Here is a 14,521-nt window from a genome sequence, read left to right on the forward strand (position 1 = left end):
TAACTGCTCGTTAACTATCCATGTATTATCATACTTATGTCCTAACATTTTTAGAACTTATTATGATCCATATTCATATCGTGTGGTATTTATGAATTTCTAATTAATAATTAATAATGGTTAATTTTGGTAGCCAGTTTCAACAAACCATTAAAAAACTTGATAGATTGTAGAGAATTTATGGCCGAATATCTTGTAAAAAACAGTTTTTTGTAATTGTGTACCTTAAAAAATTTAATTTCCTAATAGCAAAAAAGAAAGCTATCTCTCCCTTCACAACGATTGTAATTCTTTGATTTCATTTCATATAATCATATAAGAAAGGATCAAATTCCTTTTTTCTCTTTTTGTTCTTTGATAGGTTGGTAAAAAAAATTATCATTGTTAAGCATGCAAAACAACAATCTTGACGTTCAATGGAAATTAATAACGTAGCCTATATTAGGATCAAAGAAGAAGAAACAGAACTCGAACCTGAAAAACAGCGAAAAGAAGAAGAAGAGGAAGAAGAAGAAGAAGAAGAAAATTCTTGTAGCTCCGAGGTCGAGTTTCCCTTACAGGAAGAACCTTTACCTCAAATCCTTATCGATGAGAAATGGTCGAATCGCTTGTTCAAGTTCATCGCCATTGGCATTCCTTCAGCCATTTTGGTCATAGTTGCAATTAAATGGGTTGGACCCTTTATGTTGAAAAAGGTACCTAATTAAAACCCCAAATCTATTTTCATGATGGGATTATAAACATTGAGATTTGGATATAAAAACCATCTTTTATAGATGATAGTTGTTGATGTGTTTCTAGTGAAGGTGACACAAAACCAGACATCTTTTAAAGGTGATTGTTGTTGATGAACTAGGCTGAAGCTTATGCTCTTGCTAGCTTTGGGACATTTTTCGATACTTAAATCATCACAATCCCACCATGGAGTATTCTTGTAGGGTTGTTTGAGGGTTTGCAGACTATTTATAAGCTTGGTTGTTTATTTATGGTGTCAAGCTTTTTGATAGTTCACTTTGTTGATATTTTGACATATCAATTGTATAAACCAATTGGACTGATATGAATGTTTTATGTTGTTAATGGTGATGGTAGGTGATTGTCCCTGCTTTACAATGGGAGGCCCATGCATTCAGCACAACCGAGAGAATACTTGTAATTGTAACTTCATTAGCTCTATTTCCAACTTTATGTTTGCCATCCACACCTTCAATGTGGATGGCTGGAATGGCTTATGGATACATTAAAGGGTTGCTACTAGTCATGATGGGGGTTTCTCTTGGTGTATCATTGCCTTTTTTTGTTGGTTCCATGTTTCACACTAAAATTCAAGTAAGTTTTGATTCTCTCTTTCTACAAGTGTTTATTATCTATGAATTTGTCTTGTTTAAGTAAATAATTAGGGTTAGAATAAATTATAATTACGAAAAGTTTTATTCATGGATTGAACTAGATCGTAACTCAATTCTAAAGCTTTTTCAAGCTTGTGCCCAAGCTCAACCTATCCAAATATGCTAACGGTCCCATTGGATAGGCAATGCGTGTAGTGTAAAAATAGCGGTGGCGGTGAAATTAGATATTATAGCGATACTGTAGCATGAGAAAAAAAACTAAACGCACCACACTGAAGATAAACATCCAACTAAAAGGGCCCGATAAAATATAAAGACTAAAATCTCAAACTTGAATATCAATAAAAGAACCAGAACTATAATTCGATTTTTTACTTTTAATAAATGTTGATTTAATATTTTGTGATTTTTCTCTTGTGGTTATAACATAGCGACTATTAGGAAAATATCCGAAGGAAGCTTCAATACTAAGACTCGCAGGAGAAGGTAACTTGCTTCATCAATTTCGAACAGTGACATTGATTAGGATCAGTCCATTGCCGTACATTATGTTTAACTACGCCGCCGTGGCGACCAACGTCCGCTACATCCCATACATGATGGGGACATGGGTAGGGATGTTGCCTGAAGTTTTTATTGCACTTTACAGGTTAGAACATCCTACATTGGTTAAAATAGATTAAGTCGGTGGTTTATAATTTATAATTTTCATAATTAGAGGTGTTCATGATTAAATCGAAGCTAACCGAAGTTCGGTTTCAACCCAAGCTCAACTCACTTAAGCTTGCCTAAATAGTTTGATTTACTATTCAAAAATAATTAATTTTTTAGTTAATTTAATTGTAAAAATTTAAGTATTATATAGAATTATTTTTTATTATTTCTAAAGAGTAAAGAGGGTCAAGTCAAGTCAGCTAAGGTTTAAAAACATAAACCTAAGCCTAGTCCAAAACGGGTCGGATCACTCGACCCATGAACATCTCTATTAGAAAATCACAGTCGAACTGGAAAACTTTTCCAACTTTTAAATATATATAATATATATTATGTATAATGTATAAAAATGTATAAAATTTCAACCAAAACTTAAATCGCTTTTTATTTGAAAAATCAATTTATTCTGCTCACGGGATCGATCTAATTAATATATTGATTTGATTAATAGATTAAGCCTTAAATTGGTCGATTAAAATATAAAATTGGTAGGTTAAATCGATTTTTTGATTTTTAACCAAACATTATTTACTTTCTCTAACTAATATATTTTAATGGTTTTTAGTCGTTTGATTCTTTTTTTTCAGTGGGATTTTGATACGATCTTTTGCTGAGGCAACACAATACAAAAGGAGCCTTACTCCAAGACAAATAATATACAACATCGTTGGATTCTGTGCATCTGTGACAGCAACAATTTTCATTGGCATCCGTACCAAAAAGCGACTCGACCGGCTACAAGAGGAAGAATTAATTCGAGTGCACAAGGAAGAGCCGACGCCTGAGTAGGCTATATTTTTTAATACAAGTTGGAGCTTGAAGAAGCTTTGAATGATATAATTAAGAAAACCAAAATAGAATACATATATAAATATATAGTTCATTGGATTCAACCCTAGTGAAAAAGAATGAAGTGCAATGGAAGATTATGATCAACTATCTCAATTTCATGATTTCAAATAAAAAGATTTGATTTGATTTGATTTGATATTGTAATTTTTGAAAAAATGGTATAGGTTTTTTATTGTTTTTATGAAAAAAAGAAGAAGCAAAAGCTTATATCAGGGTTTATATGATTTAGAGAAATATTGAAAGAATAAATATTTTTCATTTTGATTGATGCATAATATCATGAAACATATTTTCTATATTTGGATAAAAATTAATTAAGATTGCGTCTATTTTCAACGTGAACTGATATTAAGATTATTTTTTTGTGCAATTATCCTAAGTCCTCAAAGGAGGATCCTCAAACAATTTTAAATCGAGCCTTTTTTGTCCCGAATCATTTTGACAATATTATCAGTAATTGTATTTACTTCTCGGGGAATATGTTGGATTTTCCACTGTTTGACCATCGGCAAGGTTTGTCATATTCTTCTGATAGGAGTAGAATTAGAGTTACCAGCCGAATCATCCTAAATGACCTTAGTTGCTTCAAGACTATCCTTTTGAATTAATACCCTTTCGTCCCTCCTACCTACGATGAGCTTCAACCCATCCAAAATGCCCCAAAATTTTGCCTTCATCACTGTACAGTTTCTCAAGTATTTTGAAAACCCAATGCTCCATCTACCATCTTGGTCCTGCACCAAACCCCTGGCTGCAACAAAACCTTCATCATGTCTAACCGAACCATTTGTGTTTAGGCATACCCAACTTTTATCTATGCATGAACAAGTGGGAGAGCTTTTGATCATGTGAGGTCATACCTTCAACGTTGAAATATATTGCCTTGCCCAGTTGAAGTATATTGAGATTTTTAATATTATTATACCATCGCATTGAATTTAATCTCATTTAATGATTTTAAGCTCGTCAACCTTTAGGAAAGTAACATATGACTCATTCTCAAGGCTCATTAACCTCAAGAAAAAATATATTTGGCATGCACTCAAGTCAAGTTTAAGATTATACTTTACAAGAAAATCACCATAAAACCTTAATGGTAAGTTTGGATGAACGGTGCGTGTATTTGCAGTTAGTGTAAAAATAGCAGTAGTGGTAAAATTAGATACTATAACGTGAAACAAAATATAAATTAAACGCATAGCACATAATGACCCATCCAAAACCACCCTAAGTCAACCACCAGCCATCGCTTCTCCTCATTGTACTTAACCTTCTTCTTTTTCATATTGTTCGGATGTATAAATATAAAACTTTGATGGATCCATTGTTTTTTTTTTCTTCGGTCTCTAGCTTGTGGATGAAGTCTAGTGAATCATTTTGATCGGTGGTCTTATGATCATTGTTGCTTGGATGCTTTCTCTCTCCCCTTGGTACGCCTCCTAAATCTTTAACAAAATTTTATTGGAATCGAATTAAATTGATGGATCAAATTAGTTAATTCAGCTATACTAAAAATCGATTGAATTTTTTTTTTTAAATTTTTAATAAAAATAATCCAAGAATAATTGTTATTCAAAAGAAATTGAAAAGTGGAGCCCACCACAATATCTTTCCACGTGGGCTAACAGACAAATCCTGACTATTTCTCACTTCCCATAGTCAATTAAATTATAATATAACTATTTATTGTCGGATTAACTCAATCAAATTTAAATAAAAATAAAGCGTTAATAAAATTTATAAATAAAGATCCAAAAATCCTTAACATCAAAAATAAATAAATAAACGAACACTAAGAAAATGTAATTAAACAAAAATAAAAGAGAAAAAAATAACAAGGTTCCAGTATTCTTCTTCAGACCCATATGGTCGCCGGAGGCGGCGCCGTCGAGCTATCACCGTTTATCCCATAAATTGAAACCCAAATACATTTAAAAAAAAGAAGCAAACTCTAAAGAAAATAAGCAAAATAGCAAACCCAGAAAAGATCAAATTAACATAGTGAATAGCCGACAATGGCCAACACAGTGAAGATAACAGTGGGACTCACGTGACCGGCAGCATTATCGGAGGTGCTGTTCTCCGACGAACCAGCCGGCGAATCAGCTGGAGATCCGGCGGGAGTGTCGGTTGGTGGAGCTGGGGGTGAAGCGGCTAATGGCGATGGTGCTTCGGATAATGGAGAAGGTGTCGGTGAAGGTGAAGAAACTGGTTCAGGAGCAGGTGCTGGCGACGGTGACTTTCCGAACAACTCAGAGGGTAACAAAATATTGTCGACGGTGAATATCACGACCGGTGGGGAGTCAAAAACTGCTTCAGCGACTCTAGATGGACTGATTCCAGTATGAAGCGTGACGGAATCACCGGCGGCGGTGACCGTCAAATCGAACTTCCCGGCACCTCTAGTAGCCAATGTAGTAATCGGATCTTTCGTCGTCTTTAAAGTCCCCTTTGGTTTATAATCCGGCGAGGCATGGTATTCTAACAGCGAAACTTGATCGGCATTGGTCAACTTACTCAGATCAGGTACACCGTCGGCTTTAAAAGCTTCATCGGACGGCGCAAAAATAGTCAACCCTTTATCAAGCGCCGCTTCATAAGTCTTCAACACACCACTACTGGTAAGCAAATTAGCAAACGTCTTACAACCAGCTTTCTCAAGTAAGCCGGTAATGTTAACACCGGAAGCCGACGGTGCAGGAGCTGATAAAACACCGGGAGCAATAATCGGCGCACTGATCTCCAGTATAGAAATATTATACGGTACCTGTTTAACAGACTTAGTATAAGACGAATCAAGTTTAGACCCAGGAACGGCTGACCCAAACCCGACTTTCCCACCTTGTAGATCGGTGATATTAACGAAACCCAAATTTCCGGGAGCATTTCCGGTGGTTTGGTAAAGAGTAGTAGTAAGTGTAGTACCATCGGAAATTTTATGGAGTTTTTGTGGGTCATAATAATCTAAAAGAACATGAAGGCTAAGGATGTTTTTAACGACGGAAAGTGGGTGTTTAGCAGTGAGAGCAGACATAGCTCCATTATTAAGAACAAGGCAAGTGATGGTTTGTCGAGTATTGATCTCATCGGCGAGCTTGGTTTTAGTGAGGAAATCGTTGTAAACGGAGTAATCAGGGAAACCTTCGAGTATGGCGGTGATGTTGTGAGCATTGACGGCGACGGCGAGTAAAGAAAGGGTTAAAAGGGTAAGGTCTAGCCGGCGAAATGTGGGCGTCGCCATTGTTGAAGCAGTGTGGGAGTGAAGTGAAAAATTAGTAGCAGTATGGAAGAGGATGAAAGGGTGGTTAATAAAAAAAGAAAAGAAAAGAAAAACGAAGATGGGTTAGGATTTTTAACTATGGTTGAGTTATTTTAACTATGGTTTGGTTAATTGTTGGAAGGGAAAATTGGGGCCACGTGAATGGCACCTGGACGCAGCTGGAAAATATAAAGGGGTTCTGTGGGTGAAATGCTTCCGTATTTGGTTTCCCTTTCCTTTGGGGTTAATTGCACTAGATATCCCTAAACTATGACTTATTCTAAACCGTTATCTAAACTTCAAAGCATTTTAATAACAGCTTCAAACTATCAATATTATATCAATCAGGTCTTTTTTTTATTTAATTTGTTAAATGACACATCAAACTTATGTTGCTAAATTTAAAATGAACATTTTTTTAAAAATAAAATATTGTCGCATAGAAAAAACTAAAAAAAAAAAAGAATGATAAAATTTCTGTAAAAGCTTCATAAATCTCAAAACTAAGATTCTTAAAACATCAACTTTTTTTTTTGCATATGCCACATATGATTTTATGTGTCATTTAACAATTAAATTAATGATTTTAGCAATGAAAGGATCTAATAGATATAATCTCGATAATTTAGGGATGTAATTAGAATGATTTAAAGTTTAAGGACTAATTTAGAATGAATGTCATATTTTGGGGGTGTTTGGTGCAACTAACTCTTTCTTTTTCTAATACATTTCTGTTTTATGGTTTGTGTTTGGGTTTGTGGCTTTTCCTTTCAATAGTATTATCATCAAAATTCGAACATGCATTCTCTCATTAAGAATGTAATTTATTTTATAATTGCACCCAACATTTGTAGGTTTCAAATTAAGGTTTTCTCTTTCTCTTTTGTGGGTTGTGAATTGACAATAATGGATTTAGTTAATCTAAATCATTTGGAGTATTTTCGAGTTTGAGTCATTTTGGATTTTCAGTTGTTTCGTGGTTAAATCATTTTGAATTCAGATTATTTGTTAACTTTGCTGATGTGAGACACATATGGATTGTCATGTGGATGTCACATCAATAATTAATTATTTTTAAAAAAATAAAAATTTATAAATTAGTTTTAAAATTAAAATAATTAAAATAATTTTTTATAATTTTATATTTAAAAATAATTACTGACGTGACATATATGTGGTGTACATTTAAAATCCCCAAATGAAAATGGTTTTATATATTAATTTGATTAAATTAAGTATATTTTTAATTTTACTTTCAATTTTTGATTTAATATTAAAAAAATTTTATTTTTTTATTATATATCACAAGTTTACAGTTGAATGTGATTTTTAATTCAACCAACTTAATTTAAGTTAATTTCGTTTGATTTAGACTGATTAAAATATCCATTTAAAAAATAATATTGAACTGATTGAATTAAAAATTAAATGAATAAATTTAATTACTTGACTGATTTAATTATTAATTCAATTCTAAAAATATTGATCCACATTTAGAAATACACCTCCAAATGATTTCGGGTTGTGTTTGCGAGCCACGTATCTCAATCATGACTAGGGTTGCCTAGGACCCATAAGGTCCAACAAATTTCGCATTGATTAAATGTATAATGTCCTTATAAAATTCTTATGGGGTTGGAAAACCGACACACCAAAATTTGTTTATTATAATGATAAATTTTATTGAATATGAGGATTATTATTTAAGCATCGAGTTACTCAGATTGACTTGTTTTTTTACTAGTTTTATAGTTTATTTGGTGAATTTGGATATTATTATTAATACTAGAGGATATGAGTTTAAATACGCTGAAACGTATTATCTTCTAATTTATGGGTTGGGGAGGGACTATGGATAGTTCTAAGTATGGGGTCAAAAAGAGCAAATATGATTAGAACCTATAATAAAATTATTCAATAAATTAATTATTATGTATAATTAATATGTGTGGGTCTTCGGTTTTATTATGTGTATATGTCTTGTGTGGGTTTCGTCTGATTCTTCGCCTGTTGTGTTTTTATATTGGTTGGTTTGATTATATTTTATAATTTTTTGTACTTGTATTGTACCTCGAATGCATTATATTATGGTAAAAACACATCTTCAGTTCCTCTTAATTTCAATATTGAGTAAATTAGTTTCTCTCAAAAAATTAGTGCGATTTAGTCACTATTAATTTCAAAAGTAAATAACTAAAGACAATTAATCATGGTGTGTTTTCCATCAAGTGTATATAGTTTTGATTGATATAATAGCAATTTTAACCCTTGATGTTTATATATTCTGTGTGAATGTTGCAGGCTAAATTTGTTAAATTAAGACCAAATTGATAGAACATGTAAGTTTTGAAGGTTAAATTTATTATTATATTGTAATAAAATGTACATTTATAATAATAACACTTTTAAAAAAATAATAATTAATTGCATCAAAACTTTAATGATAATTTCATTCCATACAGCTTGTACTGTACCCCACACTAATTCCCATATCCCCCCCACCCATAATCTCCAGATTCTCCCTTTTGCTATTTTATTTTTCTATTTTGGTCCATCTTTATGTGCTCTCCATGTCCAATATTTTAGATTCGATTAATCTAAATTGAATATTTACATTTCGGTCATTTAGCTTTAAAAATTTATAAAATAGTCATTAAACCATTCAAAATTTTTAATTAAGTCATTAAGCTATTAAATATTATGCTGTATGGCCTTCTCTCTTCTCTCTTCTACAATTCATTTTTTTCATGAAATAACTTTGAACGTCACAAATCTGCCAACCAAAATCTAAATCCCCAACATTAACTATCAGATCAACTTAGATATAAAGTATATTCATCTACTCATCGATAGATATTGATCCATCGCACTTTTACCTTAAATCCTCTATATATCATAATTAAATTCAAAGTCTCAAAAAAGATGAAGCAGCCTACATGGATTACCAAAAATTTTTACACATGATGGGTTGAAATTCCACTTTATAATATGCATTTAATTTCATATAATTTTCTTTCAATAATCAATTACCAATTATGTGGAAAACATTCCATATATATAATATTTATATAATTGGTTTTCTTAAAAGGAAAATTATTCTAATTGATTGATTAAAGATAAACTATTAATCAATTTAATTATAAAAAAATAAAATAAAAGTTCAATCACAGGATTTAGGTGAGATGACAAGGGTCTCTTTTACCTTAATCAATAATCGAGGGTTCAATCATTACCCTGTGTATGGAGCAACTTTAAAACTTGTGGTCAACATCTACCCTCTTAATGGACCTACAGAATATGGAAGGTTAGTTAAAAAAAATAAAATAAAATAAAGCTCAACTATAATCAATTTAATGGATCAAATTTATCTTTGTATGAATTGAATTGAAATTTCTAATTGATTTTCAAATTCATTTAAAAAATCACAAGTCTAATTGAAACCCTAATCCATACACACGAATAAATAAACAATTTCAAATATCATATATCTAAATTTTCGAACCCTAAACCCCAATTTCATATCTCAAATGTTAGTTCAAAAACAATTTTTAATTTAGTTTGATGTGAGTAATTAAGCATGTAGGTAAATCTTTTAATATGTGTTTGCCGTTTATGGATTAGACAATCATAAAAAGTAGGATCTTTTCCATTCCTCTAATTTGAAGCAAATGCAACCAAAATCATGTAAAAATAATTAGTAGCATAGTATAAAAAGTGTATATTTCTTCAATTTTTTTCCTTTTACTTTTCATGGTTAAGAAAAGTGAATATTTCTTGGTTCACAAGATTTATCCTTTTGACAAAGTTAAAGCAAGGAGAATATCTTTCACTTGTTAAGGTACATTTTTCAGCATTATTTAAACCAAATCAAATTGGTCGGACTAGGAATTAATTGGTGTATCGATCTAGACATAAGAATTGAATCGATTTTTAAATGAACTGCTTGGAACTAGTAAAAACAAATGATTGACGATTGAAATGTTTTTATATTTTTTAATAATTTTTAATCTTTATGATTTTTTAATTATCTATTCAATTATTGTTGGACCGACTGTTAAATTGAGAATCAGTGATCTGACCAATTCAACCATCAATTCGTTCTTTAAAATATTGACGTTTGTTTACAAGTTGGAATATGCTATAGATTTGAAAATTTTAATTTGAATTTAATTGATTTTGAAATGATTTAATTCGATCTAATCTAGTTTATAATTTGTTTTTAAGATTAATTGAACAAAACGTATCTAAATTATCGTACAAATTTTATGTTAGATTTCTAAATTTAAAATATTTTAATTGAATATTTAAAATATTGTATAAATCAGGTCTTTCATCAATCTAATCATTAATCTAGACTTTAAATGTTAGTTCGAATATGATATCGAATATTTTTAAAGCATGTGAATCAAAGTATAAATATGTGTATTTATTGTGTGGATAACTTGAATTTAAAGTATTAAAAAACATACATTATTATTAAAATATACTCCACGTCATATTTGAATTAGCATTTCAAAGCTAATAGTGAGGTCAACAAAAGGATTTGATTGATAAGATATCAATACATTGAGGGCTCAATTGAAATATTTTGAAGTTTAGAGAGAAATCTAAACCCTAGTTTGAAGACATTTGATGCAACTAAGCCTTTTTTTTCTTTTTATAAATCCAATTAACAATCATTTCTTATACAATGCTTAAACTACCCGTAACCCATCCTTAAAGTGGAAAGTACATCAAATCTACGTTTTCTAAATTGTTACAACAACAAAATTAAAACTCGGCTCGGGAATAAACAACAATTTATTTTTTAATATTTTTTATATTAATTTTACAATTCATATTCGAGAATCAAAAATCAGATTTTGAAGCTAGAAGCTACGGCAATTGACTGTAAGATTGATTGTGATAACTAAAATTGTCGGCAGCAAAATAGAATGACACTAGGAATCAAACAAAGGGGGGACAATATGCAAAGATTGTTTGCCTTAAGATGCCATGTGAATTCCTCATTATGATTTTATAAAATCAACATATATGGTCCACTCCACTCGTGTTGACACCCGAAGAACATATATTTTGCATTACAAAGTTCAATTATCTTTGCATTTATTTTAGATTTTGGGACACTCAAAATAAATATATAAATAATATTAAAAAATATGTAAAATATAAATAAAGTTTTACTTAAAATGGTAAAATCGAAAATTTTAAATTATGGTTTCTTAGTGAAATAAAATTAGTAAGATGTAATGAAACACTCAATTTTACTAATATTCATTGCAGCGTGTGATGGAACGGAAATCATAAATTCATAAAGAAAAACAGAAAGTAGTATGAAAAAGGAACAACAAAACCAAGCTTTGTTAAAGCAATTCAAATACAATGGTCTTACGTCTGTAGAGTATCACTTAAGAGTATAATCTTATTCAAGCAATCAATCAAAACATGTCTCTATCGGCTAAAGCCCAATAGAGAACAATAAATCAACTAACATACATCCAATGTCACTTCTCTTGTACAACATACAAGAATTCTCAATACTAAAGAGCATATGAAAATTTCAACACAAAGATACAAATAAAAGCTGGAAATAAGTACTTTAGCAAGATTGATTCAATCTTCCAGCTTACCAAAGTCATACCCACATCAAGTGAATGAGCCTCCTATATATAGAATCAATCAACAAGATGCAATGAACTTGATAAGCCTTGCTAACCAGCTGATAAGTCTTTTCAAATTCAAGAGTGGCCAAGAAAGATAAAGTATTGATCTTTATCCATAAAACTACTATGATCAGCAATCTATTTGGTTAAGGAGATAATGAAAGAGATAAAGTTCCTTATATCCAGATAACCAACCCAATGGTCTACAATATTCATTTTGTCAAAGATGCCATTAGTACCTTTTATCCTCAGAAAAATTGAAATCACCACCTGTTCGAACAATACATAGAACAGGGAGATAATACCTTAGTTCAAACAGAACATGGAATAAACAAAGATTCTAACACTTAGATTCATAATATAATATTTTTTAGTCATATATTGCTATAGAACAAAATATGTGGATGGCTTGTTATAATGGTTCACATCGTGAGAGTACGGAGAGTTGTTAGGATAATGGCAATTCATATTGTAGAAAGTGCGGAGAGATACTATAATTGGGAATTCTAAAAAGACTATTGGAAGAAGTTTAGGCCACTATTTTCATAATTGGGCAAGAATTGGTGAGAGTAATGGTCTGGAATAAGGGGTTAGATTGGATGACCTATGAATTGGGCTAAAAAATCGATTGAACCACTTTTCACTATTTTGTATTTTTTATGATTTCTTAAACAATTTGTTCAATTGAACTGAATAAATCAATCAAACTGGGAACCAATAATCTAATTAGTTAATCATCGTTTTGGTTTTGGCAAAGTAATGTTGCTTGTGTTCTCATTGTCCTTTTTACCCTAATGATGAGTGGGTATTTATAGAAGAATAGAAGTTGGGTGTGGGTCTCAACTCTCAACCACTTGAGTTCCCTTTAATTGGGTGCAGTGATAGGATGGCATGTATCAACTTAGGACATTCTTGAAGTTGACTTGAAGAGGCTAGACAATGGGTTTGCAAAATGTGATGGATTGATGAATGTTGTCAAAGGCTCGTTTCAATATATCTTCCGAAAATTGTGTGGACCCACTAAGTATGATGTTTAGGTGAGGGTGTAAGGTCAAGCTCGTCTAGCAAAACATTGGTGAAGTTATGTTGTCAAGCTTCTAGGATGGTCATTGTTTTGGAAATGTGGCGTGAAGTAGAGGTATAACATATATCAATTAACTTAGTATCTAGTTAACCCAAGATACCATGCGTGTGTGTGTATGTGCTCTATATTTGGACCAATGTTGTTTGAAATGGATCAGCTGGTCTGACCGATTGGACCGAGAATCAAGTGATCAGTCCAAAAGAGGCTTTGAATCAGTTGGCTCGAAAATCGATACGGACCGATTGAACCAAGCGGTTGAACCAGGTTTTTTAATTTATTATTATTATTTGAATTTTTAACTTTTTAATAATTTTTAATCGGATCGGTTGAACTGGTCGGACTGTTTGAACCGACGAATTGGTGATTTGACTAGTTCGACCATTGGTTCGGTTTAAAAACCATTGATTTTGACCTTCTTGTACTGACACATGGATGCCTGTTGTCTTCTTCTTATTTTTTGCACTATAAATAAATGGTTAAATTCCGGTTTTTGTTCTTTTATTATGCTCAAATTTGATATTTACTTTTTATACTTTAATTTCTAATGAAAATTCATCTCTATATTTTTATAATATTATTAATTAGTCCAAATAGTTAATAACATTAACTTTTTTTATTAAAATGTTATGTGGTTATATATAATTTGAAAGTAAATTTTTAAATTCAAAAAGTGATTAAATTCTTGAAAACAAAAATACAGGGACTAAAATTCAAATGTATGAAGTGTATAGAGACTTAGAGTCATGGTTGTTTGAACTGGGCTAAATTGGATGGCTAAATCGAGAATCGATTGGAGTACTAGTTCGAAAAGAGGCATTAGTTCAATTGATTCACAAACTGATATGGACCAGTTGAACTAGACTAAACTATTTTTTAATGATTTTTTAATGACTTATTTAATTGATCCGTACGAATCAATGCTTGACTTATTCGACCTCTAATCCGATTTTGAAAACTTTGCTCAGAGTATATTTTAATCTTTAAAGTTTTATTCTATAATTTAAGTTAAACAAATAATCAATTCAATCAATTCAACATAAAGTGGGGAAATTTTATTCTATAATTTAAGATAAATAAATAATCAATTCAATCAATTCAACATAAAGTGGGATGGATGATTCTAATATATATATATATAAATATATATTAAAAGTCGTTGGGAGAGCTCAATTTAAGATTGTGGGATGCTGATTTTAAGACAACTAAGGTAAGGAATTAATAAATTTTAGGTTTTGTTTCTTTCATTCTTTTTTTAAATATTATAAGTTTATCTTATTTTTTACTAATACATTTTAAATATTAATGTTATTTTTCATTTTATATTGTATTTTAATTAATTTTCGTGTTGTTTTTGTATGATGTATTCATCTCAAATTTTATATAATTCGCTATAATAATTTAATTTTAACTTTAAATTCGTTATTTGAAATTAATTAATTTTGAATGTTATATATTAATACAAAATATAATATTCAAAACTTCACTACAAATTTCCCAAACATGGGTAACGTTTGGTACCATGGAAACTAGTCACTCTCCTGAAAATTTAATTAGTTGAAAAATGATTTCAATGTTTGTTATGTCAAATTTTATTTATTTT

At 30.8% G+C, this 14,521-nt stretch overlaps 2 protein-coding genes across 2 annotated transcripts; one reads left to right on the forward strand and one right to left on the reverse strand.

Annotated features, from left to right (window-relative positions):
• Window positions 1-242: 242 nt before the first annotated feature.
• On the forward strand, window positions 243-3,044 carry LOC107947491 (transmembrane protein 64). Its single transcript, XM_016882130.2, has 4 exons — window positions 243-695; window positions 1,093-1,329; window positions 1,781-1,998; window positions 2,651-3,044. The coding sequence occupies exons 1-4, from the start codon at window positions 417-419 to the stop codon at window positions 2,850-2,852; spliced, it is 936 nt and encodes a 311-aa protein (XP_016737619.2). The 5' UTR covers window positions 243-416; the 3' UTR covers window positions 2,853-3,044.
• Window positions 3,045-4,626: 1,582 nt separating this feature from the next.
• LOC107945624 (fasciclin-like arabinogalactan protein 8) lies at window positions 4,627-6,198 on the reverse strand. Its single transcript, NM_001327489.2, has one exon. It carries the CDS (start codon window positions 6,154-6,156, stop codon window positions 4,909-4,911), a length of 1,248 nt encoding a protein of 415 aa, NP_001314418.2. The 5' UTR covers window positions 6,157-6,198; the 3' UTR covers window positions 4,627-4,908.
• Window positions 6,199-14,521: the final 8,323 nt, after the last annotated feature.

Source organism: Gossypium hirsutum, chromosome A12 (assembly GCF_007990345.1).
Source record: "Gossypium hirsutum isolate 1008001.06 chromosome A12, Gossypium_hirsutum_v2.1, whole genome shotgun sequence".
Lineage (NCBI taxonomy): Eukaryota > Viridiplantae > Streptophyta > Magnoliopsida > Malvales > Malvaceae > Gossypium > Gossypium hirsutum.